Source organism: Ursus maritimus, unplaced genomic scaffold (genome assembly GCF_017311325.1).
Source record: "Ursus maritimus isolate PB19 unplaced genomic scaffold, ASM1731132v1 scaffold_33, whole genome shotgun sequence".
NCBI lineage: Eukaryota > Metazoa > Chordata > Mammalia > Carnivora > Ursidae > Ursus > Ursus maritimus.
In genome coordinates, this window is record NW_024425897.1 from 16,131,529 (window position 1) to 16,158,119 (window position 26,591).

General features: G+C 47.4%; 1 protein-coding gene across 4 annotated transcripts in view; it reads left to right on the forward strand.

Moving 5' to 3' along the window:
* The first annotated feature begins 351 nt into the window (after positions 1 to 351).
* Positions 352 to 26,591, forward strand: part of VSIG10 (V-set and immunoglobulin domain containing 10) — a 28,392-nt gene continuing 2,152 nt past the window's right edge. Inside the window, exons 1-7 of one of the 4 annotated variants that reach the window (XM_040619869.1) lie at positions 355 to 768; positions 6,909 to 7,190; positions 15,629 to 15,931; positions 17,918 to 18,178; positions 22,873 to 23,166; positions 25,295 to 25,405; positions 25,701 to 25,713. In XM_040619869.1, coding sequence (XP_040475803.1) covers positions 690 to 768; positions 6,909 to 7,190; positions 15,629 to 15,931; positions 17,918 to 18,178; positions 22,873 to 23,166; positions 25,295 to 25,405; positions 25,701 to 25,713 — 1,343 coding nt within the window. In that variant the 5' untranslated portion in view covers positions 355 to 689. Of the gene's footprint in view, positions 769 to 6,908; positions 7,191 to 15,628; positions 15,932 to 17,917; positions 18,179 to 22,872; positions 23,167 to 25,294; positions 25,406 to 25,697; positions 25,714 to 26,591 lie in introns of all 4 variants that reach the window. The other 3 variants (XM_008689015.2, XM_040619870.1, XM_040619871.1) reach the window with 3 other exon arrangements.

The following is a 26,591-nucleotide window of genomic DNA, read 5'->3' on the forward strand; positions in this document are numbered from 1 at the left end:
TCTGCCCTGAGCACGGGAAAGCACAGGAGAACCCTCGAAGAGCTAAGCTGGGACTCCGAAGGGACCCTGAATTCTGCAGCTTGGCAGCCCGCCCCTCCGCCTGGCCACGCTCCCCCGGGTGCTGCAGCCGGAGCGCCCGGGAGAGGGGTGCCGTCCTGCGGCAGCTGCGGGTCTCTGCCCGGCCCAGCTGTCCCCGCGACTCCAGGCTGCCGTCCCGGGCGGAGTGGGCTCGGGGAGGGACCAGCCTCCGCGCTCCACCCCCGGCCGGGCCGGACTCGACTCGGCGCGCCCGGGCGCGCGCCCTTTGCATAAAGCCCTCCTCCCCGGCCAAGGTAGAGGAAGTTGGGCTCCCGCCTGGATGGGAGGCGGGAGGGAGTCCCGCTCCTGTTGTTTTCCGCGAGCGGGAGTGGGTGGCGGGCGCAGAGGGCGGGGTGCGCCCTCCCACCTCGGGGCCGGGCGCTCCGGAGACAGAATCGCGCCGGCAGCCCAGCGCTGCTCCCACCGCCGGACATCGGGCTCAGCCCAAGCATCCTTCCCGGGGGCTGTGGAGAGTGGGGCTCCCCTGTCGTTCTGAGGACCCGGGAGGAGCACTCAGTACCCCAGGGACCGGGGCCCTGGGGAGGGGGACGCGCACCCACCCAGCTGGAGCCTGCGTTTCCTGAGGAGCCCCTGCCGGCATCTGGGGCGAGATGGCCGCGGGTGTCCGGGCGTCCCAGCCGCAGGTCCTTGTCTGCCTCGGGGTGCTGCTGGCCCGCTGGGTCGCCGCAGGTAAGGGGCCGCGATCCGGAGGGAAAAGTTGAGTTTCGCCGGGCAAAGGGGAGAGCCAGGGACCCAATTCCCTCCGACTCCGCGGGAGCCAGTTGTGGCCGTGGCCACACAGCCGCCCCGGGAGGGTCTTGAGTTTCCTGCTCGCTGCTCGGCTGTCTTTGCAGGAAGGAATTTTCCCGGGCGCCTGATGGAGGGCAAGATATCCCTAGTCTCTTGGAGTGGGCAGCCAGCGAGGCTGCAGAGGGCCTGCGGAGAGGCGATGGGAGAAGTGGGGAATTTGAAGATGGAAATTTTGAAGATGGGAAAATTGGAGAAGCACGTGTAGGGGGGAAATGTTATTTTGTTGTGGTTTTTTTGTTTTTGTTTTTTTTTATTTTTTTTGGTTTTTTTAAGCGTTGGATGTAAATTTGCTTTCTGGTTTTTACTTGCTGCACTGGGGCTCAAACTCGAAGCTCCTTTTTTTTTTCTCTCCTTCCTCTGCCCAAGGTTGAATGAACTTGCCTTACACTTGTAACCTTCGGATTTCCCTACACACCCCTGCAAGCGGACCTGTGCGGACTAGCACATTCAAAACCTTGCCTTCCGTCCTTCACCCGAAAGAAACACAAAACAAAATCTTTTTATTTTGAAGTAATTTCAGACTTTCAGAAAACTTGCCCTTCCACTTGACGTGATTGGCAGAAGGTCTTAAATGCTTAATCTGTGCTCGCCCCTGTAATGATAAGTTTACAGGGTTGCTTACAAAAATATATAGGATATAAAAATATTGAAAAAGCATTTTTTAATCGAATGCACCAGCGAATGTGTGTGTTTTGTGTGCAGGGCAGGGTGATAAGCAGTGAGAGCGAGGACTCAGGTACAGGGAAAAGAGATGGGGCCAGGAGGTGGTGTACCTTGCCAGAATACTTGGAGTGTTATTTTCTGTGTTGCCCATGCCCGCACACACTGCTGATTTATTCTTGTAGGTTCCTGCAGGAATTGCCCCGCCTGAGCTTCCTAGCAGCAAGTGCCAAAAGTTCCTAACCATTAGGCTCACTTAAGATTTTCTTTTGTTTTATTTTCAGCAGTCATTTAAAAGCAGTGAAATTTCCCATAATCTAGGTTTCCAGTTTATCTGGAAAAATCCGATGATCTGGCAGGACAGGGCTTTTCCACCTGGAACTGAGCAGTGGTCACCCCTTCTGTCTAGGGCATGCAACCCCAAATTTGTTCCACCTCTCCTGCTGTAGTACTTACCCCTGATCCTCTTCAGTCATGGACCTTACCTGCTGGCCCCTGCTGGTATTTGACTTAGTGGTCACTGTGCTATGGGGAGGAGGGGAGGACAGTCTCCAGTTGGCTCTTTCCAGAAGTTAAAGGTGATTGTTCCCTTCTCTCCGGCTGTCTGCAGTGTTTCCTGCACTGTGAACATCAGGGGCCTTGGGACATCAGAACCCTGGGTGAAAATCATCATTCTGGAATGAACCAGCTTTTAGCCTGGCTGCAGCTCACCACACAGAGACACTTCCTCCACTGCCATGCCCGGTGCCAGGGAACTTCCCTAGCTTGGTGTATTTTTGTTTGTTTTTCAAATTGGGAGTTATCTTAGGGGAAAAAAAAACAACAAACCTGTCCCTTTACTCCAGACAATGTTCATGCCTGCACAGTCACCTCAGCTTGTAAATCCTGGGTCATTGTTTGGGTAAAGTTGGTAGGAAAAAAATAAGTTTTTGGGTACAATCCCAACTCTGTGAATAATAATATGAGGGCAGCATTGGGAAATGGTTGTTTATATTGCTTCCTCCTTACGTCCATATTCTGAATTTAAGGTGGGGGGGCATTTGGGGACCCTGTGGATACCATGTGGACAACTTCTAGTAACACAAACTATTATGATGTCTTATTGTCTCATCCTGTCTGACCGGGAGACCAGGATAAATCCCTATGACCCAAAGGATTGAAGACCTCAATGGCAGTCCCAGCTCTCCCAGTGACTTGTGTGGGCCCTTAAGGAAATCATTTAAGCTCCCTGAACCTCAGTTTTCTCATCTGTGAAATGAGGGAGCACGGGATGATCAAGTGTGGAACCAGTGTGCCTTCAGGGACTGCCCCTGCGTGTACATGTCAGACGGACATCACTAACTGATGATTGTATTCTTTTCCACTGAGCTGGGGCTTAGCCTGTCTCCTCTTGAACCCAGCCCCTCAGGACTGCCACATCTTAGGACGAAATGACCTCCAGGGTCACCTTCAGCTTCAGTGGTTAAAAAGAATGGAGTGAGCAAAGCCAGGAGGAGTGAAATGCCTTAAAATGGTTTCTTTTGTGATTGTGTCTTTCTGCTCCTTGGAGGAGAAGACAATGTTAGCTCAAGTTCCAGAACTAGACTTCTGCCAGGGCTTTTCCAAGTTCTTTCTTTATTCATTTGCCAGGGAGCTGGGAAGGGGCAGGTCCGTAGGTCTCATGAACACATGCTGCATTTGTAATTCTACAGTGTATCTTCTCTCCTCCGTGGGCATTGCCACTGAGACTTGGGTTCTCAGGACTAATTGTTTAAAAATAATTCTCACTTGCTTTTCAAAGTGATTGTTCAAAGTTCAACAACACTTTTCAAAGTGATTGCTGTTTGGGAATCTTTAGCATTAGATGACATTGTCTGCCTTCCAGTGAGTGGCTTAGAGGTTTTTGGTTTTTTGTTGTTGTTTTTTTTTTCATGTTGTCCTAGCATTTGGGAGTGGTGTGGCCAAGATGAGGAGAGAGTTGGAACATCCTGTAGCTCCAGGCTGGCTTCCAATCTTTCTTTCTTTCTTTCTTTTTTAAAGATTTTATTTATTTATTTATTTGACAGAGAGAGACAGCCAGCGAGAGAGGGAACACAAGCAGGGGGAGTGGGAGAGGAAGAAGCAGGCTCCCAGCAGAAGAGCCTGATGTGGGGCTTGATCCCAGAACGCTGGGATCACGCCCTGAGCCGAAGGCAGACGCTTAACGACTGCGCCACCCAGGCGCCCCTGGCTTCCAATCTTTCAAATGGAGCCCCTTCTAACCAGACAAAAGGCCAAAGACGGATCACTGTTACTCTTTCCTTTATAATAGGGAAGGATTTTCAGAGGCAGGTGGCAGTTTATTCATTTATTTTTTTACTGCTTTATTGGGATATAATTTACATACCATAAAACTCACCCTTTTAAAGTATATAATTTGGTGGTTTTTAGTATATTCACAAGATTGTGCAGCCCTCACTACTGACTCCAGAATGTTTTCATCACTCCAAAAAAAAAAAAAAAAAAAAGCCGTATGCTTGACTATTAGCAGTCACTCCTCACTACCTCCTTCCCCCCAGACAAGCCACTTTCCCCAGCCCTAGACAACTGCTAATCTACTTTCTATCTCCATAGATTTGCCTATTTTGGACATTTCATATAAATGGAATCACACAGTATGTAGTCTTTTAGGACTGCCTTCTTTCACTTACTGTAATGATGTCAGGATTCATCCATGCTCTATGTACTCATTCCTTTTGATGGCCAAATAATATTCCCCCTGTATGGATGTACCATATTTTATTTATCCATTCATTAGCTGGTGGGCATTTGGGTTGTTTCCATCTTTTGGCAGTTAGGAATAATGCTGCTATGAACACGCGAACACATATGTAAAGTCTGTGTAGACATATGTTTTCATTTCTCCTGGATGTACACCTTGGAGTGGAATTGCTGAGTCATAACGTGACTTTAACCTTGTGATGAAATGCCACGCTGTTTTCCAAAGTAGCTACACTGTTTAAAAATCCTACCAACAATGCATAAGGATTCCAGTTGCTCCGCATCTTTGCCAATATTTGTTCATTTGTTATGGTCTTTGATTTTAGCCACTCTAGTGGGTATGAAGTGGTAGGTATCTTACTGTGGTTTTGATTTGCATTGCCCTCGTGACTAATGATAAACATCTTCTCATGTGATTATTGGCCTTCTGTATATCTTTTTGGAGAAATGCCTGTTCAGATTCTTTGCCCATTTTTAAATGGTATTATTTATCTTTTTATTGTTGAGTTGTGAGTGTTCTTCATATGTTCTGGAAACAAACCCCTCCTCAGATAGGTGATTTGCACACGCTTTTCTCACTGTCTGTGGGTTGTCTTTTCACTTTCTTGATGGTGTCCTTGGATGCGCAATGATTTTTATTTTGACAAAGTCCAATTTAGCTGTTTTTCTTTTGTCACTTGTGCTTTTGGTGTCCTGAGAAACCACTACTTAACCCAGAGTGACAAAGATTTATTCTTTTTTTTTCCTAAGCATTTTATAGTTTTAGCTTCTATATTTAGATCTATGGTCCATTTTGAGTTAATTTTTTTTTTTTTAAGATTTTATTTGATAGAGAGCCAGCACAAGTAGGGTGAGCAGCAGACAGAGGGAGAGGGACAAGGAGACTCCCTGCTGAGTGGGGAGCCTGATGCGGGGGTTGATCCCAGGACCCCGGGATCATGATCTGAGCCGAAGGCAGACGCTTAATGACTGAGCCACCCAGGTGCCCCCATTTTGAGTTAATTTTTATATATCATGTGAGGTAAGGGGTCCAACCTCATTCTTTTGTACCTGAATACCCAGTTGACCCTGTATGGTTGTCAAAGACAATTTATTTTGTAATGAAATACCACCTTTCACAAACCTCAGTGTAGTCACATACTTTGAAAACTTCTGATATGGTGGAAAAAGAACATTGTAGAGAATAGCAAGAAGTCTAGCTTCTGGTCCCACCCTGGTACCTCCTCCCTGTAGGACTTGGAGTTAGCCCACTTTCCCTTTTGGCATCACACCTTTCTCATCTACTGAGTGCGAAAGTATGAGTAGAAGACTCCTAACAGGTTCTGCCGATTAGTCCTGTGCCTGTGGCTGCTTTGTATTTGGACGCTAGTCGTGGAGGGGGCTGGGAAGTTTCCACACTTCTCAGCAAAATGGGCTGCATTTGTGTCTTGTTACCTGGTGACAATCTGTGCCAGATCAGTTGCCCTTTGCACCTGTCAGTCATGAGTGAGCATCAGAATCACCTGGAGGGCTTGTTAAAATGCAGTGCTGCCTTCCACCTCCACCCCTAGATAGGTGATTTATCTGATTTAAATGTTCTGGGGTGGGACCTGATAATTGGCACTTCTAATAGCAATGCTGCTGCTGCTTATCTGGGCTTTTGAACATGCTGTTCCCTCTACCTGGGAACCCCATCTTCCTGTCTACCTGGCTAATTCCTACCTGTCCATCAGATCTCAGTGTGGCCTCTTGGGGGAAGCCTTCCCTGGGAGTCACCCCAGCTGGACTTAGGAGCCCCTTCTCTGAGGCCGTGTCATGGTATTTATCACACTGGATCATAATTGCCAGTTTATTGTCTGTTTTCCCCACTTGACTGTGAGATCCTGGAGGTCCCTCTCTGTTTTGCTCTTCATTGGCTCCCCAGTGTCTAACACAGGGCATGCCCAAAGCTGGAACGACAAGAGAGCTTTGACTTCCAGAATCGTTTGCACCTGAGATGGCGAGAGCCAGCAGTAGGAAGGTGGGAACAAAGCCCAGGCCCTCTTCCTTCCATCTCTTCTGGATCCAGGCAAATAAAACCGCTTGGGTTCTGTATCGGTTATTTATTGCCACATTAGTACTGCATAACAATCACAAAATGACCGTACGTGCTTATTATAGCTCAAGAGCTGGGGTTAGCTCTGCTGATCTTGCCTGGGCTCACGCACGTGTCTGGGCGTCCACTCGGTGGCTGATCTGGAACGGCCTCAGCTCAGATGATTGAGACACCTGGAGTCTGCACGTGTAGCTTTCACCCTCCTCCTGGGACCTAACCTGGGCATGTCCTGCTCCAGGGGATGGTAGGAGGTCATTGGCCAGAGCAAGTCACGTGACCCAGCTGAGCGGGCGTGGTGCGAGCGCAGAGCAGTCCTGCTGTGAAGGGCACGGATAGCGCGGGGAGGGGGAGAGTTGGGACTATCTCTGCGATTGCCATTTACGGCAGGTTCATTAACATCAGTCCTGGCCAATAATCCCCACAGAGTGTGCTTAAAAACACACACCTGATTTTTTTTTTTTTAAATCCTAATGCGGAGGGACGGTGTGCAAGGGATGGTGTTCAGATTTGAAGGAATGTAGTAACAGCCTGACCTTTCCTCGTACAGGATTGGAGGCTCTGGTCGTTGGAGAGGTTCACGAGAACATTACTCTGCACTGTGGCAACGTCTCGGGACCAAGGGGCCCGGTAACCTGGTACCGGAATGACTCGGAGCCTGTCTTCCTCCTGTCCTCCAATTCCAGCTTCCCACCTGCTGAGCCGCGCTTCTCTCTGGCAGATGCCAGCTCCCTGCACATCAAGGCGCTGAGGCCGCGGGATGAGGGGAACTACACCTGCCGGGAGGTCCTGAACGAGACTCGGTGGTTCCGAGTGTGGCTGCAGGTGGCCAGTAAGTGCGGTGGCAGGGCCCTGGGGCCGGCTGGCCAGGCACTCGGAGCTTTGGGTGGGAGGAGGGCTTTGGAGTCGAGCCCGGGTTTCATTCTGGGCTCTGCTACCTGCAAGCCCAGTGACCTCTCACACCTGGGTTTTCTCATCTGTGAAATGGGGATGAAAAGAATTACTGTGTCCTAGGATTGCTGCGAAGACTGGGTTCTGGTTTATGTAGATAAAGTGCTGTTAATGGCTCCTGGCATATTAGCGATTGCTCCCAGCGTGTTAGCATCATCCTTGCTGTTAATACCATTTTATTATGCGCCAGAGTCAGAATATATAACATGATGGAGTCAGACTGCCTGAGTTCCATTCCTGAGGTTGTGTCACTGTAAGTAGCTTAAGATCTCAGAGCATTAGTTTTGCTTATTTGTTAATTGGGGATAATACATCACGGACCTTGGTACGTATAGTGCTCTTACGCTCCAGTGCTCACTATAGGGCTTGGCGTGAGCTACTATTATATTACATGCTGCAGTTTCCTCAAACAGTATCTTATCTGTGGATATACGCGCATGAATTTAGAATAGGGATTGGCAAACTCTAGCCATATCTGTGGGCCATATCTGGCCTGCAGGCTACGAATATTTTTTACCTTTTTAAATGGTTGAAAAAACCCAAAAGACGAATGATAATTGTGACATGTAAAAATGATATGAAATTCCAGTGCCCATAAAGAAGGCTTTATTGGGACACAGCCACACTCATCCATGTACATCTTATCTCAGACTGCCTTTGGTGCTATCATGGCAGAGTGGAGTGGCAGTGATGCAGGTCATATGACCTGCAAAGCCTAAAATATTTACTCTGTAGCGCTTTGCAAAGAAAGTGTGCTGTTTACTGGTTTAGACGGATACCCAGATTCTAGACCCAGAGTGTGTCATTTAGTAGAAATATACACATGATTCCTATTGATCCCTTGTTCCCTCATCTGTAAAATAATTTACTTATTTCTTTATTCACCATATATCCATTGAAAGCCCAGTGCCAGGCACTGGTCAAGGCACTGGGCCACAGGAGTGAACAGGACAGACAAGGCCCCTGCCTTCATGGAGCTCACATCCTAGTGGGGGAAGATGGACAGTAAGCAAGTACATGAATGCATCAGGCAATACCAGAGTGATGAGGGCTATGCAGAGAGTCGAGGTGCGGTGATTCTCAGAAATAGTTAAAATTGGGGAGGTCAGAGAGAGCCTTTTGGAGGAAGTGACATTTCAGCTGAACGATGAGTAGGAGCCAGTTTTGCAGAGATGAGAATGATTCAGAAAGAACTATATCCAGTCCAAGATGAGTTGAGTGTGGTGTGTATGCAGATGGGGAGAAGGCTGGTGTGGTGGGAACCCAGTGTATGAGAGGGTGGGACTTGTGTTATGGGTTGAATTATATTCCCCCAAAATATTGAAGTTCTCACTCCTGGTATCTGTGAATGTGACCTTATTGGGAAATAGGGTCTTTGCAGATGTAATCAAGTTAAGATGAGGTCAGTGGGGTGGGCCCTAATCCAAACTGACTGGCACCCTCCTAAGAAGAGGAAAATGCGTGTGAATATGAAGGCACACAAGGAGAATATCATATAAACACAGAGGAAGAAAGCAGAGGGATGCACCTGGAGCCAAGGAATGCCAGGGACTGATGGCCACCACCAGAAGCCACGGAAGGAGCAAGGAAGGATTCCCCCCTGCCCTTCTGACACGTTGATTTCAGACTTTTGGCCTCCAAAGCTGTGAGAGAATCCATGAATGTTGTTTTAAGCCACCTTGTTTGTGGGACTTTGTAAAGGCAGCCTCAAGAAACTAATACACCTGGCAAGGAATTGAGATTCTTGTTGTTGCTGTTGTGGGTGCCAGAGGAAACTCCTGGAGCTTTAAGCATGGGTGTGGCATTATTTCAATTACACATGCAGGATGTATGTGTGTGATCTCAGGAAGGACTGATAAAAACAGGGAAGCCAGTTGGAGCACAAGATCTTGGTGCCCAGAACCAGGGCGGTGGCAGCGGCCTTGGTGAAAATGCACAGCTTCAGAAACGATTTTGGAGGTAGACCAATAAGCTCTGCTGGTGAATTGGAAGTGGAGGATGAAGAAAAGCAAGGCTTTGAGGACGCTTCTAGATTTTTGGATGGTCTCTAAGGTTACTGCCAACTCTTAAGGTTTATGGAATTGGGGAGTGCAGTGGTTTTGTGTTTGAAGATGCCACAGTTGGACTCCTGAATGGCCAAGAATGGATGTGGGTGTATTAAAAATCTCACCCATCTTGGCCCAGCTCTGTTCAGTTCCTACTGTGAGCCTATGGGCAGCTCACTCCAGCTGCCGGTCATTAATAATTCCTCATGGCAGTCTCCTCGATAAATGCCTTCTCTTTTGACCACAGAGTAAGACGGCGTTACAACTTGTTGCTTTTTTTTTTTTTTAATCATCCCTCTTTCCAGTTTATGATGACTTTACCTGACATTGATTAATCATTGACTAGGTTTGTTGGAGGGTGGATTAGTTTCATTATTGCCCTGTTAGGGACATAAATGCAAGGCCTTTTTACAATGAACGTAAACTTCCATCTTAAAAGAATCACTAAACTCACATGGCTCTTGGGGCTCCCTGAGTTACTGTGATGTGATTAGTATTATGGAAACTTCTTCATTTGGAAACACACAATGTCCTCAACTGTTGTAGGCTTGTTTGTGAAAACCAGATTCCGACCTTGCTTGGGCTCCTGTAACAAAAGTAACATAGGCTGGGGGGTTTCAACAGCAAACATTCTGGCAGTTCTGGAAGCTGGGAAGTCCAAGATCAGGGTGCTGGCAGATCCAGTGTCTGTGTGAGGCTCACTTCCCCGTTTGTAGATAGGTCTTCTTACTGTGTCCTCACTTGGGCAGAGAGCGAGAGGAAGGAGGGGTCTCTCCTTACAAGGTCACCAGTCCCAACCATGAGGACTCAGCCTCATGACCTCATCAGCTCCTCCCAAAGGCCCCACCTCCACATACCATCATATTGGGGATTAGGTTTCAAAATGAATTTTGGAGGGGATACAAGTATTCAGTCCATAGCAAAGATGTCCTCTGGTTTCCCATGTACCAGAGCCCTCCAGAATCTCAGGGCTTGCTCCCATTCTAGGACAAAGCCTGGCAAACACACACAACCCTCCGGGCATCAGGGAGCCCTGTGCTGCCCCTCCTCAGACAGTGGCTGAAGGTGAGGCCTTGACATCTCAGATGGGACTTGGCCCTCATTTTGCATGGAAGATTTTGGAATATGGATTAGGTTTGATCCGACTGCTATTTCTGGGAAAGGAGGGCCATGGTATTGCTGAGTGGCTAAGAGCATACACTGAGGTCTTGCTGCCTGAGTTCAAATCCAGGTGCTGCTGGCTGTTGTCCTTGTGACATGGGGGAAGTCCCTTAAACTCCTCTCACTTCAGTTTTATCATCTGTGAATCAGCGGTGACAGTCGAACCCAGGCACAGACTTACTGCGTGCGTTCATGAGATTGACATGCACAGCCCTCAGCACAGAGCTGGGCACACGGTATGCACTTGGTTCATGTCACCTCGACCACCTGGTTAAACAGGTGATGGGATTCCCGTGGGAAAAATGCATCTCAGGTTCCCAGCAATCAGTTAACATCCAAGCCTTTTGAACAGGACCTTCTGTGGGTCAGGGATTCTGCCTGTCCAGATCTTGCTTTCCCTGTCTTTTCACTGACATGGTTGATAACTTAGTTTCTTAAGGAGAAAAGTTTGGAAACATTCGAACATGGCCTTGAAGTGAGGGAAGAAAAGTCTGAGATGTGACAAGTTGTTATCTGTAAGTGACTTTGAGTGTGTGAGAGGATAGAGGTGCTGTAGAGGCACAAAGCTGGCTGTATGTGGGCCAGTAGCTTCTCCCTCCTTACTGTTTGGATCTCTGCTTAGTGATCAGGGGGCATTTGGTGTCTCTGCCTTCCGGGGAGTCAGGTTTTCTATGGACTGGGATGATCTAATATGCCTGGAATGGGCACTGCAGCGTAATTTTGTTATTTGTCTCAGGACCCAAGACTGTACTGTATTACTTGTTAATTTAATGGTGCAGTTGAAGAGTCTTGCCCTCCGGATTGGGACTGCTGCTCCTGAGAATACAGAAATCCTTCAGTCCAGAGCAGTTCAGCGCTGCCATGGCTATTTATTTCATTGACTTACCCACCCTCTTCTGCCTCCCAATTGGGGTGGGCAGAAGGTTAGAACTGCTGTGTGTTTACCTGCAGGAGGGCTGGAGGGATGGGCAAGGTAGCACAGACCTGGACACATTCCACTAGACTTTGTTCTTCTTTAAGGATATCAGCTCTCGTGCACTGGGGAGCTGAGTGATCAGATGAGCCCGTGGAAGCCCGCAGTCAGACTTCATGGTACGTGGTGCCAGAGTCTCCCTGTGTCTGTTTTTCTCAGGCCAACCAAGTGTTGAGGGGGCATGTGAGCTGGATGGCACATGGACTGTGAGGAAGCTGGTTTGTATCAACCTCCAAGAATCTCTTTGGAGTCAGCTGGGGTGTGGGGGATGGGGAGTGCTCCCGTCTAGCGAGTAATGTGGCCATCACATCAGGAAAGGCCGGGAAGGGGCCTCAGGAAAGTCCCATGTTCCCTGACTAATTGGGTTCATCTATTTGCCCTCGTCCTACGATGCTGATGGTGACGCTGTGTCTCCTCACAACATAAGGTCCTAGGGAAGGCGTGTGTTGGCACACGGAAGAAAGATTGTTGGTTCCCTTCAGAAAATGGAGGATCCTTGCCTGGAGGTTGATTAACTTGAGTCTTGCCAAGATCATCTGCAGCAGAGATGGATGTTTATAAGAATCTGAAGACCTCTGGGTTCCAGCTCTTTGGATGGGAACAGCAGTCACTAGGGAAATCGGGAAGCAATGGGGTTGTTGCATGTGTCTCTGCGTTCAGTCTCTAAAAGTGATATCGAAAAAGTCTCTGTGAGTTTCCCCAAGGATCTTATCCCATTCTAAAACTATAGGTGTGCCCACTGATTAGCAGAGACTAGCTGGTATATTCTTAGGTCATTTTCAAATCAAAATGCTAGTATGAAGAGCAAATGCCTGACAACAACTCTTCCTGTTGTCAGGGAATCCAAGACATGGAGATGAGAGTCTCCCATTTTGTGAGTCCTTGAGTTGTAAGTCAACCCTTTGAGACGCTTGACTGGCCAAACTATGTTTATGGAGGGGAAGGAGAGAAGTGAGTTGTTCCTACGTCAAGAATGTCTGCAGAGAAGAGGAAGGCAGTGGCACTGGTAGATTGTTCTAGAACAGGAATCCAGCTTTTTCTGTAGAGGGCCACATGGTAAATATTTTAGGTATGATGGCCCAACGGGTAAAGTCGAGGGTGTTATATAAAAACTTACATAACAAGAGTGAAAACACACTTCCACATTTTAAAAAATGATTTTATTTATTTTGAGAGAGAGTGCGCGAGCATGAGCAGGGGGAGGGAGGGGCAGAGGCAGAGAGAGAAGCAGACTCCTCACTGACCAGGGAGCCCAAAGTGGGACTTGATCCTAGGACCCTGAGATCATGACCTGAGCCGTAGGCAGACACTTAACTGACTGAGCCACCCAGCCACCTCTATATCTATTCTTTTCATTTCATATGAGAGAATGAGAGTGATGGGCACTTGTCCAAGATTGTCTCTCTGTAAGTGGCAGTAGGATTTACACCCAGGTCTGTGAATTCAGAGTACAAGCTCATGACCGCTAGGGCTAAGGCATCCCTCCAACAAAGAGCCGAGAACTCAAACTACAGTAACCAAGGCCTCAGACCTCAAACCTTTGTGACTGCTCTCTATTTTTATTTATTTGCTCTTTTATTTTTGTTTCCTCTCCCATCTATTTGTCTTTCTGAGTGATTGCCACCACCACCCCACAAGCAAAAAAGAGCCGGTGGGCTTCTGTTTGGGAATAAACACGTGGGTGGAGAGAGCAGTAGAAGGGAAGGAAATGGGTACCTCCTTCTGTGTAGTAAAGTCAGAGCAGGGGAGGAACCCCAGGGGATCAAGAAGATGGCGTCAGCTTTAATTAAGAAAGCAGACCCAACCCAAGGGGTTTATGTGAGCTGTAATCCCTAAACACTTAATTCAGGAGGCTTTTAAGGTTCTCTCATTTGATTTATTTTTCTAATCCCTCCACCTGTTCCTTCTCATCCATTCCCTGTATCCAACACTGTTTTTTGCTTAGAATTGTGCTGGTCAAAAGCCCCTCCCAGCCAGGTTCTGGGGGTCCACACTGTCCATGCCTGGCCACCGTGGCCCTCCAGGCCACAGTTCAGAAGGCCCAGGCTGTCTAATCTAACGCACTACATTTGCTGGCCTGGGCTTTGATTGTTAGTACTCCAGAGATACCCTCTGCTTCACTGGATGTCTGCCAGCTGTGGGCACGCCCTGTTACCTGTTGGTCTGCATACCTAACCAACTAGCCAGCAGCAGTAAATGGTACCTCCCAACTAATGGCATAATTTTTTCCACAGACCCTCTATGGGAGGTGACATGATTCCAGCAGATCCATACAACTATTAGGAGCGAGCCCCGACCTGAGAAGCATATTGTCAAGAATATTGTCCTGGGAAACCCACCATTTCTGTAGTTATATAATGGCCTCAGACATAAGTGAAGTAGATGCTGTACTTTGAGGGGCTCTGGGAGAGCCTTTTCCTTCCCCCGAATAATTTTTCCCACCGGTCTCTTTCTGATCAAATTCTGCAGTCCTAGTTGTATTCCTTTGGTCAAGCATTGCCCTTCCTGGATTCTTCTTTTCCAAAGGGGAAGTCTTGGGGCGTCTGGGCGGCTCAGTCAGTGAAGTGTCTGCCTTTGGCTCAGGTCATGATCTCGGGGTCCTGGGATCGAGTCCCACATTGGGCTCCCTGCTCAGCGGGGAGTCTGCTTCTCCCTCTTCCTCTGCCCCTCCCTCCTGCTCATGCACGCTCTCTCTCTCTCTCTCAAAATAATAAAATCTTTTTAAAAAGTTGTTTTTATTAAAGATATATATATTTTAATATTTTATTTATTTTTGTCAGAGAGAGAGAGCACAAGCAGAGGGAGGAGTGGCAGGCAGAGGGAGAAGCAGGCTCCCCACTGAGCAAAGAGCCCGATGCAGGACTCGATTCCAGGACCTGAGCTGGAGGCAGATACTTAGCCCACTGTGACACCCAGGCCTCCCTAAATAAATAAAATAAATAAAATCTTAAAAAAAATAAATAAAAGGGGTAGTCCCTGGGAGAGGTAACACACTCAATGGCTTTAGTCTAAGTAGATGTTAGTTATATTCCTTTCATCAAAAGAGATGCCGCATCTTGGGTGCACTGGGTACCAGCCGTGGGAGGGCATTTCTGGGGATGAGAAAGAAATTCAGAAATGTCAGGGGGACCCACATAAAACCCAGCACTTACCAAGTGCTTCCAATGTGACCAGCATTGTTCTGAGTGCTCTCCCGTATTCACTGAATTACCACCACAGCCCCCTGCGGTGGGTTCTAGCACGGCGGAAATGGAGGCTCAGAGAGGTTAGGTAATCTGCCAAGGTCACACAGCTAGTGAGTGGAGTCCAGAGTTGGTCCTGGAGCCAATGTTTCTTGTCTTTCAGTGTGAAATTGTGCTTGGACTCCCCAAGCCTACCCCCAGGCTCAGTGATTCTCTAGGAGAAGTCCTAGAACTCAGCATGTAATTTGATTTATTACAACTAGAGGCTACAAAGCAAAATCAGCAAAGGGAAAAGGCACATGGGATTAAGTCTGAGGAAAACCAGGAGCTAGCCTCCAAAAGTCCTTTCCCAGGGGCATCACATGGGACACAATTCCTCCGGGAACAAGTTATGGCAACATGTGTGAAATGTCTCCCAGGGAAGCCCCTTAGACACCCAGCACCCTGGATTTTCACTGGGGGCTAGTCACATAGGCACCCTCTGCCTAGCACATAGCAAAACTCCAGACTCCCGGAGGGGAAGCAAGCGTTCAGCTTAAACCACACTGTGCAAATGGTTCAGGCCCAGTGAGCCTCACTCTCATCAGTTCTGGGAATGGCAGACACCCTCCTGAAATCCACATTGCGGGCACCAGCCAAGGCCAACCTTGCAAGCAGGCCTGCTATGTTCACTAATGAACAGCCGATCCACTCACCAGTGTTTCTGAAAAGGAGCCATTTGCATTTTTCCCTTTTCTACAAGGAGTGAGCCCCCTACCCCCAATAAGTCTACATTTATCTCAGGATTAGAATGCATACGGATACTTAGCATAGCATTTATCGCATAATAAGTATCTGATAGATATTGTCATCCTCATTGACTGCTCCTTGATCATTTCTGTGTCTGTTAGATCTGGTAAGGAGCTCAAGTTAACTCTTAAGTAATTAATGCTTTCTGCATTCCCCTTGTCATTCCCAGGCGGCCCCTATGAGGTTGAGGTCAATATCTCCAGCACCGGCAGGCTCCCCAATGGCACCGTCTATGCAGCCAAGGGCTCCCAGGTGGACTTCAGCTGCAGCAGTAGCTCCTGGCCTCCACCAATGGTTGAATGGCAGTTTCAGGCCCCAGATTCCAGCACCGAGCCCTTTGGAAACAACCTGACAGTCAGCAGTTTCACTCTGCTGCTGATGTCACAAAACCTCCAAGGAAACTACACCTGTTTGGCCACGAACCTGCGCAGTGGGAGACAGCGAAAGGTGACCACCGAGCTCCTGGTCTACTGTGCGTAAGAAGCACTCCCCTCTCCCTCCCCGACCTCCTCACCTTGACCCTTTGTGAACTGCATGTTTGTGCCTCTTCCTTTTGTCTACAAAGGCATGCCTGCTGCACGGGTCCTAACGTGCTTCTGCAGCTCCCTCAGCACACACGTACACACCCAGGGCCGTGTGTCAAGAGAGGGAGTCGCTTCTAGAAGCTTGCTGCTAAGTAGGGTTACAGGAGAGTCCCTGTGAGCCACAGAAGGAAATTAACGCCAAGCTTCATGCTTGTTTGTTTTTTTTTAATTGAGGTGAAAGTACAGAACAACCGTTTTAAAACACACGACTCCGTGGCATTTAGTACGTTCACAGTGTTGTGTGACCACCACCTCTGTCTAGTTCCAGAACATTCTCATCACCCCAGATGAAGTCCCATCAGCACTGAGCAGTTGCTCCCTCTTCTCTTGGTCGCTCCCTGGCAACCGCCAGTCTGTGTTCTGTCTGTCTGCATCTGTCCGTTCTGGATGTGTTGTGTCAAGGGACTCATAAAACACGTGGCTTGTGTGACTGGCTTCTTTCACGGAGCATCAGGTTTTCGAAGTTCACTATGTTTTAGCAGGTGCCAGCGCTTCATTCCTTTCTGTGACCGAGTTAATATTCCGTTGTAGGGAAGGACCCCAGTTTGTTCATCTGTTCAGCCATCCTCGTTCTATCTGTGCACTCGGGCCCTCTCGCACTGTTAGAACCAGCAGTTCACGAGCCTTTACTCTGGGGCTGAGAACACAGCAGGCTCCTTGGACGAAAACCACCGCAGACATGCCGAGTGTGCTCATAATCCATGCTAATGAGGGGGAGCATCAGAACAACAAATTAGTGGACAGGATAATAACACCTTTCTTAATTCATACGTTATTCAGAGCCTTTATAAGTTTCTATGTTCCCTGTCATAAAGGACATTGATTGTTTATGAAGTCATAGGTGCTTGTTAGGGGAAACAGATGAGCGTAAAGAAGAAGAGAATATTCTAACCATCATTTTGGTGTATTAGCAATAATTTATCTTGTTGATGACATGTATCTCCCCATCCATGTAAGATCCGTACTTACTTCTATTTATGTATATTGTATAAAGTATATAAAACATGATAACATACATATATAATACCTAATACAATATACATATATATACATAATATACATCTATACATTATACAGTATACATAAATATACATAATGTATACACAGTGTAATTCATATGTGTATAGATGTATAATATATGTATAACATACATATATAAAATATATATTATATACATATATTGTATACATTATCTAATGTATACAGGTGGGGGTGAATCCCACCTGTACCTGCCCCTGGGGACCAGCACTGTCCAGTAGAACTTTTTATGATGATGGAAATGTTCTATTCTGTGTGGTCCAGTACAATAGCCACCCACCACATATAGTTCCCGAGCCCTTGAAATGTAGGTGGTGAGGGGCGCCTGGGTGGCACAGCGGTTGGGCGTCTGCCTTCGGCTCAGGGCGTGATCCCGGCGTTACGGGATCGAGCCCCACATCAGGCTCCTCCGCTATGAGCCTGCTTCTTCCTCTCCCACTCCCCCTGCTTGTGTTTCCTCTCTCTGGCTGTCTCTATCTCTGTCAAATAAATAAATAAAATCTTTAAAAAAAAAAAAAAAAAAGAAATGTGGGTGGTGAGACAGAAGAACTAAATTTGTAATGTAATGTAATTAATACAAATTTAAAGAGCCACATTTAATGTCCACTGTGGCTAGTGAGAAATGCAAAGATGAATGAGGCCCACAGCCGTGGAGATTTAACACTCAGCAGAGGAAATCTGCCTGTTGTCACACACTAACTCGTGTCAAGGAGCTATTTCAAGGGTGCTACCTGGGCATGATGTTTCTCTGATACCCCGATTCTGTAATCCTTAGAGCCAGCCCAATGGTGCTCTCAGAGTCTGTGACTAAGCCCACATCCTCTGGTGTTTTGCAGTCCCCCCTCCATCAGCCCCTCATTGCCAAGCAGAGATGTCACAAGGATCGCTCACGCTGCAGCTCACCTGTCGCTGGGACGGGGGATACCCAGACCCGGACTTCCTGTGGACAGAAGAGCCAGGAGGTGTGGTCGTGGGGACGTCAAAGCTGGGGGTGGAGTTGCTGAACCAGTCCCAGCTGTCAGATGGCAAGAAGTTCAAGTGTGTTGGGAGCCACATAGTGGGGCCGGAGTTGGGAGCCAGCTGTGTGGTACAGATCAGTGAGTCTGGCTTGCCTTGTCCCGGGTTGGGGTCCACCCATCTGTATTCTGAGAGAACCAGCCGCAAGGTCTGGAAAAGAAATCCTACGATGTTGCAGTGAACTGAATTGTTTCTTCTTTTCTTTTGCTTTATGTTTTCTTCCTTTCAAACTTTAAAGATGCTTAACCAAGCTTCTGGTTCTCATCCAAGCTGTTTTCCACTTGACAGATACTAATTAAGCACCTGCTAGAGGCCAGGTACTGTTCCTAGGTATTAGAGATGGAGCAGTGAATAAGACGGGTGTGGTTCATTTATTAGCCATCTCCTGTTATATAACAAACACCCCCAGACTTAATGGCTTAAAACAACACATCAATTATTTGTCTTACGATTTCTGTGGGCCAGGAATTCAGACGGCACAGTGGGTTTGTCTTGGCTCCGTGATTTCTGGGTCTCAGCTGCAACACCTAGTTGGGAGGGTTGAAATTGTCTGCAAGATCAACTTCCAAGGCGCTCACGCACACGCCTGGCAGGTTGCTTCCTCTCCACGTGGGCTTCTCCACAGGGCCCCTGGACTGTCTTTACAACATGGCACTGGCTTTCCCCAGAGCAAGTGATGCAAGAGGGAGCAAGCCAGGCCTGCTCTCCTTTCTCTGAACTACCTAGCCTCAGAAGTCACATGGCATCCTGACTGCCTCTTCTGTTCATTAGAAGTGAGTCACTCAGACTGGCTCCACTGTCAAGGGGAGTGGGTGGAATTGGGCTCCACTTTTTGAAGGGAAGAGTGTCACATGATTCCTGGATGTGTTTTTGAAACCATGACCATTCCTCTTTCATAGAGCTCAAATTCTTCTGTGTGGGGATGGGGGTGAGAGGAAGACAGAAAGTCCAAACACAAGTAAGGTAGGTTCAGATAGTGATAATACTTGTGAGGAGTATCCAAAGGGGTGTGTGAAGGAGTCTCCTATAGGAAGAGGGCCACTCTTCCTAGGGAGTAGGGAGGTCTCCTTGTGGCGGTAGCATTTTGAGCAGAGATCTGAAGGATGAGAAGGAGCTGGCCAGGTGGGCTGAGTATTCCTGACAGAGGAAATAGCAAACGCTGAGGCCCCGAAGTGGAAACGTACCTGGCATTTGAGGAACTGAGAGAAGGCCAGTGTAGCCAGAGTGTTGTGCTGAGGTACCCATGAGGCTAGATGGCTATTGCGGGTTGAATTGTGTCTCCCAAAAAATGATCTGTTCCAGTCCTAATCCTGGGTACCTGTAGATGTGGCCATATTTGCAGATGTGATGAGGTTAGGCTGAGGTCGTACTGGGTTAGGGTGGGCTCTGTTCCCGTGACTGCTATCCTTACAAGACGAGGGCCATTTGGACGCAGACACACGGGGAGAATGCCACATGATAATGGAGGTGGGGATTGTAGTGATGCAGCTATAAGCCCAGAATGCCCACGATTGCGGGCAACCCCCAGAAGCTAAGACAGGCATGGAATGGTTTCTCCCTCAGGAGCCTCCAAAGGAGTCAAGCCTGCTGACACCTTAACTTCAGACTTCTGAGTTTCTGAGCTGTGAGAGAATGGATTTCTGTTGCTTTAGGCTAGCCGGTTTGTGGTACCTGGTGACAACAGCCCCGGGGATCTAATACAGCAGTAAGCAAGGAGCAGAGAGTGTTGGGTTTTGTTGGCCACAGTGAGGATTTTCCTCACGGCCTGTCAGGATAAGCCTCGGGGTGGGGGGGGGCGTGGAGCGCTAGCTTGCTGAGAAGTGAGCCTTGCTATTCCAGGAGGTGCTTGTTTTCCCAGGCAAGTGGCATTCACATGGCTGTCCCTTCCCCACTGACTCATTCAGCAAACGTGACAGTGTCTCATCTGTGTCCGGGACCTGGCTGGCCTTGGGTGACAGAAGGGACCGAGACTCACTTTCTGCATTACAACAGGGCTTGGCACACCATGGCCATGGGACAAATCCAGACCAACTGGTAGTCTGCAGTTTTATTTTTAATGAGATATGACTCACGTAACATGAACTTCACTGTGTCAAAGTGTGTTGTATGGTGGCTTTTAGCACATTCACCATGTCATACTTACCATCACCCCTGTCCTGACTCGGGCTGCCCACCTCTCTCTTTAAATTGCTTAGGCCCTACACAGAAGAAGACCACTCAAACAGTGAGAGGCTGAAGCACTAAGCAGCCCATTGTGCAAAGGCCTGGTGTGGTGTCCATCTCTTACAGACCTCTGAGGGCCCTGCATCCCCACCCCTACCTCCACCCCTGACCCCACCCCTGCACACAGCACCCTCTTAAGTGAAAGAAACTCTGAATTTATAGGCGCCACACCAGCTGTTGGGGTGACTCCACTTTTTGAGGGGTAATGGCTGTGTTTGGCAAAAGCACATTAATGTACATGACCTTGGTTTGCGGGGTGAGTTGGGCACCAGGAAGAGAGTTCATTTTGCTCTTTATACAGGATGAGGAGGCCATTTCTCAAGCTTTGGTTTGGGGTCCCCTGAATTCCAACAGACTGTTGAGGCTTGTCAGTGCTGCTGGCTTGGTGACCTCAAAGAAGATAGGAGTTCACCAGAGAGGGGAAGGTGTGATTTAGGAACGGGGTAAGGGACCAGACAGTTGATCCACAAAGGGGTATAACGCATGAGTTTCTTGAGCAAAACTGGATTGGGGGGGGTGGGCGCCTGGGTGGCTCAGTCGTTGAGCGTCTGCCTTCGGCTCAGGGCGTGATCCTGGAGTTCTGGGATCGAACCCCACGTCGGGCTCTTCTGCTGGGAGCCTGCTTCTTCCTCTCTCACTCCCCCTGCTTGTGTTCCCTCTCTCGCCGGCTGTCTCTCTCTGTCAAATGAATAAATAAAATCTTTAAAAAACAAAAACAAAAACTGGGTTTGGGGTTTCACCTTTGCTGACCTGATTTAGAGGGAGAGGCTTTGGTCTGTTCTACATTCCCACCTCGCCACCCTCCCCCCCTTACCGCGCATACATCTCCCCCTTCCCTCTTCCCAGGGCGCCAGCAGTGAAACCCTAGATTCTCTCTTGGAACAACTGCGGGTGGGAAGCGTGGGGTTTCGCTCTCCTGGGCAGGAACCCAACATGCCACTCTGTATCCTTCAGCTGCTGAAAATACGGGCTTAACATATCACACACAATGAATTTGCGACCCTTCCCAGGAAGGCATATGTTTTGGGGAAAGTCTTCTGCCACAAAGAAAATAAATGGATTGCTAGGGGAGACCTTACAGTTCCGTGTCCCACACAGATCAGACCCCAAGGCCATAGAGACTCTGCATTGTGAACTGTCTAGGACAGACCCGTGATAGACTAATGCTTCCCCCACGAAGATGTCCGTGTCCTAATCCCTGTGACTTTACTTATGTGGCAAAAGAGACTTTGCAGCTGGGATTAAGATCTCGGAGTGGGAAGATGATCCTGGATTATTGGGGTAGGCCCCATGTCATCACAAGGGTCCTTCTAAAAGGGAGGCAGGAGGGTCAGACTCCGTAGCAGGAGACGTAATGACAGATGTCAGAGGTTATAGTGATGCAAGGAGGGGCCAGAAGCCAGGGAATGCGGGTGGCTTCAGAAAGCTGAGAGCAAGGAAATGGACCCCCCCCACCCCCGCCGGAACCTCCAGAAGGAATAGGCTCTGCCAACACCTTGATTCCAGCCCCATAAGATCATTTCCACCTTCTGACCTCCAGAACTAGGAAAGAATAAATTTGTGTTGTTTTAAACCACTCAGTTTGTTACAGCAGCAATAGGAAATGAATACAGCTGCTTTATTGTCCCCTCGAGCACTCTTGGCAGGCTGTTCACCCCTTTTTTGTATGAGCAGTGTGGCTATGATGCATGGAAGCCTAGAGCATAGATAAGAGGGTTGTGGGCTACAAAAGCCTGGCAATTTGGGCTTACAGGAGTAACCAGCTCTGGGCTCCTGGGTGGCTCAGTCAGTTGAGCATCCGACTCTTGATTTCGGCTCAGGTCATGATCTCAGGGTTGAGATTGAGCCTTGTGACTGGCTCCGTGCTCAGCCGGGAGTCTGCTTGGGATTCTCTCTTTCCTCCCTCTGCCCCCTTCTCCACACGCTCTCTCCCTCCCTCTCTCTCTCTCTCTCTCAAATAAACAAATAAAATCTTTTTTTTTTAAGAGATTTTATTTGTTTATTTGAGAGAGCACGAGGGGGGGAGGGTCAGAGGGAGACGCAGATGTGGGTCTCGATCCTGGGACTCCAGGATCATGACCTGAGCCGAAGGCAGTCACTTAACCAACTGAGCCACCCACGTGCCCAATAAATAAAATCTTTAAAAAAAAGAAAAGAGTAACCAATTCATCCTGGTTTGCCCAAGGCTTTCCCAGTTTTCTCACTGAAAGCTCCATGTCCCAGGAACTACCTTAGGCTTCGGCAAACTAGGACAGTTGGTCTCCCCAAAATCCTAGGTGCACCGCTGATTTAATGGTGTGACTTTGAGCAAGTAACTTAACTTTCTCTGGGTCTTAGTTTCCTCATCTGCAAAATAGGGTTAATAAGTTGAACAGTGCCTAGCCCATAGTAGATGCTCAATAAATGTTAGCTTTTATTATTACCTGAGACCAAGGGCAGGACAGAAATTCCTGGAGTTCCTTCATCAGGAAGGTAGTAACATTCTTGAAAATCTCAGGCCATGGCTTGAATCTCCCTGTACATTTGTCTTTCTTTACTTTCTGATCACCAGGGCGCCCCTCCCTTCTCTCTGAGCCCATGAAGACTTGCTTCGTGGGGGGCAATGTGACGCTCACCTGCCAAGTGTCTGGGGCCTACCCCCCTGCCAAGATCCTGTGGCTGAGGAACCTCACCCAGCCTGAGGTGGTCATCCGGCCCAATGGCCGCTATCTCATCACGCAGAACAGCCAGAGCTCCACTCTCACCATCCGCAACTGCTCCCAGGCCCTGGATGAGGGCTACTACGTCTGTCGGGCTGAGAACCCTGTGGGGGTGCGGGAAGTGGACATCTGGCTGAGTGTGAAAGGTGAGTGAGGGACGGGGCCCCAAAGGGGGTTGGTTGAGAGCTTCCGAGGACCAGGCAGCAGCATGGGGACAATTTGGTTCTTCCCTATATGCGGGTCACTGCCATCTGGGAGAAGGCGTATCTGCTTGACTGTGACTTGAGAAGGTGGAAAAATTATTATCCAGCCCTAAATCTCTGACATTGCACAGCGGTAAAAAAAAAAAAATTTATGTTGGGGCGCCTCGCTGGCTCCGTCGGAAGAGAATGCAACTCTGGATCCCAGGGTGGCGTGTCAGAACCCCACATCAGATATAGAGATTACTAAAAAAATAATAAAACTCAAAAAAATAATAACTTACTACTTCCCAAAGAATATATATGTTATAAATATAAAAATATATATTTTAAGAATATAAAAAATGCAAGTTGTGAAGTACAATAACAAAATGAACACCTGAGAACGTACCATCCCGCTTAGGATACAGAGCGGTGCCTACAATGCTGAAGTTATTTGTAGGTAGTGTGGCTAGATTTAGAAAATGACAGCGAAGCTAAAAACAACAGGATGCCCACCTGAATTTGCATTTCAGAAAAACAAAGCATTCTTTTAGTGTAAGTATATCCCATATTTTCCATGGGACATACTTATTCTAAAACAGGACTCACTGTTTATCTGAAATCCAAATTAAGTGAGCATGCTGTATTTTTTTCGGGCAACCCTACCGCTAGACCCCTTTCCAGTCTCATCCTGGTCCTCCTGAAAAAGGTAAGCACTATCCTGAATTATTCAAGAAAGATTTTGTTACATAGTGAAATGCTTGGCTGTTCCCACTCCACATTTTGTTCCTAGGGTTTATTCATGCCAATGTGTGTAATTATACTTTGTACCTCTTCACTCCTGTAGGATTTTCTACTGTGTCATGGTTCCACAACTAAGTTANNNNCTAATTTTCCTGCTGATGGACCTTTGGATTGTTTCTGATTTTGTTGTTGGTGGTGATGAACAAAAGTGTTGCCATGAAAAATCTTTTACCCAGCTCCTTCTGTACACATACATAGCAGGTCCCCAGGCAAATATTTCTCTAGGATATGTGTAGAAGGAATAGAAAGGAAGGGTATGCACATTTGTATCTTTCTGGGATAATAGTAAATTTTTTTCCAAAGTGGTCATACCAATTTTCTATTCACAACAGCAGTACTGAAGTTGTTCCACATTTTCGCTTTTAGGCTTTGTGATTTTTGCCCATCGAGTACGTGTAAAATGGAATCTTACTGCTGTTCTAATTGGCCCTTCTGTGGTTACTAAGAAGATCAAGCATTATTTCCTATGTTTATTTGCCATTCGTGTTTCTCCTTTTGACATTTTCCCCTTTCTTGTAGATATGTAGGAGTTCTTTAGAAATTCTGCATACTAATTCCTTGTTAGTTTTACATGTTACAAATATCTCTTTTTAGTTTAGTTTTTTTTTTTTTTTTTGCTTTCTTTCTGGTATTCTTTGATTAGCAGGCATTCTTACTTTCATGTAGTTAATTTCATGAATCTTATATCATTAGCAATTTTTACATCTCAAAAAATCTTATCTCCCCCATGGCCACAAAGATACTATCCTATACTTTCTTCTAAAAAGTTTTAACGTTTTGCCTTTCACAGTTACATCTTTAATCTAGAATGAATTTTCGTGAATGGTGTGAGGTGTGGGGATCAAGTTTCTCCCTTGCCCAAATTTGGATAGGCATTGGTTCCAGCACCATTCTTGAATAATTCCTCTTTTACTCACTAATCTGTCGTATATCAAATTTTCTTTTATGTGTGGTCTGTTCTTGGATTCTCTATTGTGTTCCATTTATCACTGTTTATCATAGCACCAAGAGCTCACCCTCTTCGTTTCTGTGGCCTTATAAACAGTCTTGATGTCTGGAGATTTTAACTTTCCAGTCTTCCTTTGCGTCACATGCTTCATGTGCTTTCCACAAACTGTCTGAGGTAGGGAAATGAAATATTTATCTTGCTTTATGGAGAGGTCATGTGCCTTGCCGAAGATCATGGAACCAAAACAAGACTAAGACCCAGGCAGAGGAAGGGAGCTGTTGCTCTTTGACCAGCACGTGTATCAGATGGAGGAATCAATAGCGTAATTTGTCTTTGCAGAACCTTTAAATATCGGGGGAATTGTGGGAACCATCGTGAGCCTCCTGCTGCTGGGACTGGCCATTATCTCAGGGCTTATGTTGTATTACAGCCCTGTGTTCTGCTGGAAAGGTAAGGATTTCCTGGGTTCCTTTGTTTACCTTTGGGGCTTCTTGAAAAGGTGTGGGTGGGGGAAGGAGGCCCCTGTTGTGCTCCTACCTGAGGTCCCATTCTATAGGCTTCTTGACTGGGTCCGAATGTGCAATAATGAATCACTTAAGTGCCATTCCTGAACACCCTGTCACCTGTCACGTTGGGTCAGTCTTCTCATTTCTCTGTTCTTTTGTAAATGTTAGATTAAAAACTTTTGTGAGGCTGAAGTGGATGTTATTGGATATTAATTTTTTTTCCTTTCTCCCTTCAGTAGGAAACACTTTCAGGTGAGTGTTCCTAGAATCAAGTCGAAAACCCATTTCCATGGTCTGTCTTCCCTGCTGTTTTTGTTTTCTTTTGTTACAAGCAATAGTAGTGGCCACAGTGGAGGACCCACCATGTGCCAGACACTGGGAGAGGGGCTTCGTTAGGCATTATTAGAAACTCTTTCATAAACTCTTCAGGTTGGTGGTGGCCCCTCCATTTTCCAGATAAGGAGATGAACGCTCAGGGAAGTGAAGTAATTTCTGCAAAGCTCATCCAGGAAATGAATGGTGGCGTCTGTGTTCAGATCCAGGTCTGACTGATTCCAAAGTCTATACTGGTTTTATAATGCCAGACCTCAGGGTGGGGCACATCGCTGGGCTCTCATGGAAGCATAAAGACGGTGTGTGTGCAGTGAGCCCAGCCACTTGTGCATTTATTTTATTTAATTTTCTAAGAAGAGCTAAAAGGAAGAATAAGTCATAGTCTTATAGCATGTTTTGGAAGACTAGTCTGAGCATGCCCAGAAGCCCCTCCCAAAAGGAAATCTCAGGGGCGCCTGGGAGGCTCAGTCAGTTAAGTGGTTAAGCGTGATCTGACTCTTGATTTTTGGCTCAGGTCATGATCTCAGGGTCATGAGGTCCAGCCCCAAGTCAGGCTCTGCGCTCTCAGCGTGGAGTCTGCTTGTCCCTCTCCCTCACCTCCTCCCTGTGCTCACTCACTCTCTATCTCTAAAATAAATTAATAAAATCTTTAAAAAAATACTTAAAAAAAAAAACTAAGGAAACCTCAGTAGGGGCAAGGTAACTAAATGGAACTTGTGTATTTCATTTCCTAAGTAGACTTTGGGTTGCAGCAAAGAACTCTTCTCTTTGTCCCTCTCAACCAGTTTATGAAGGGA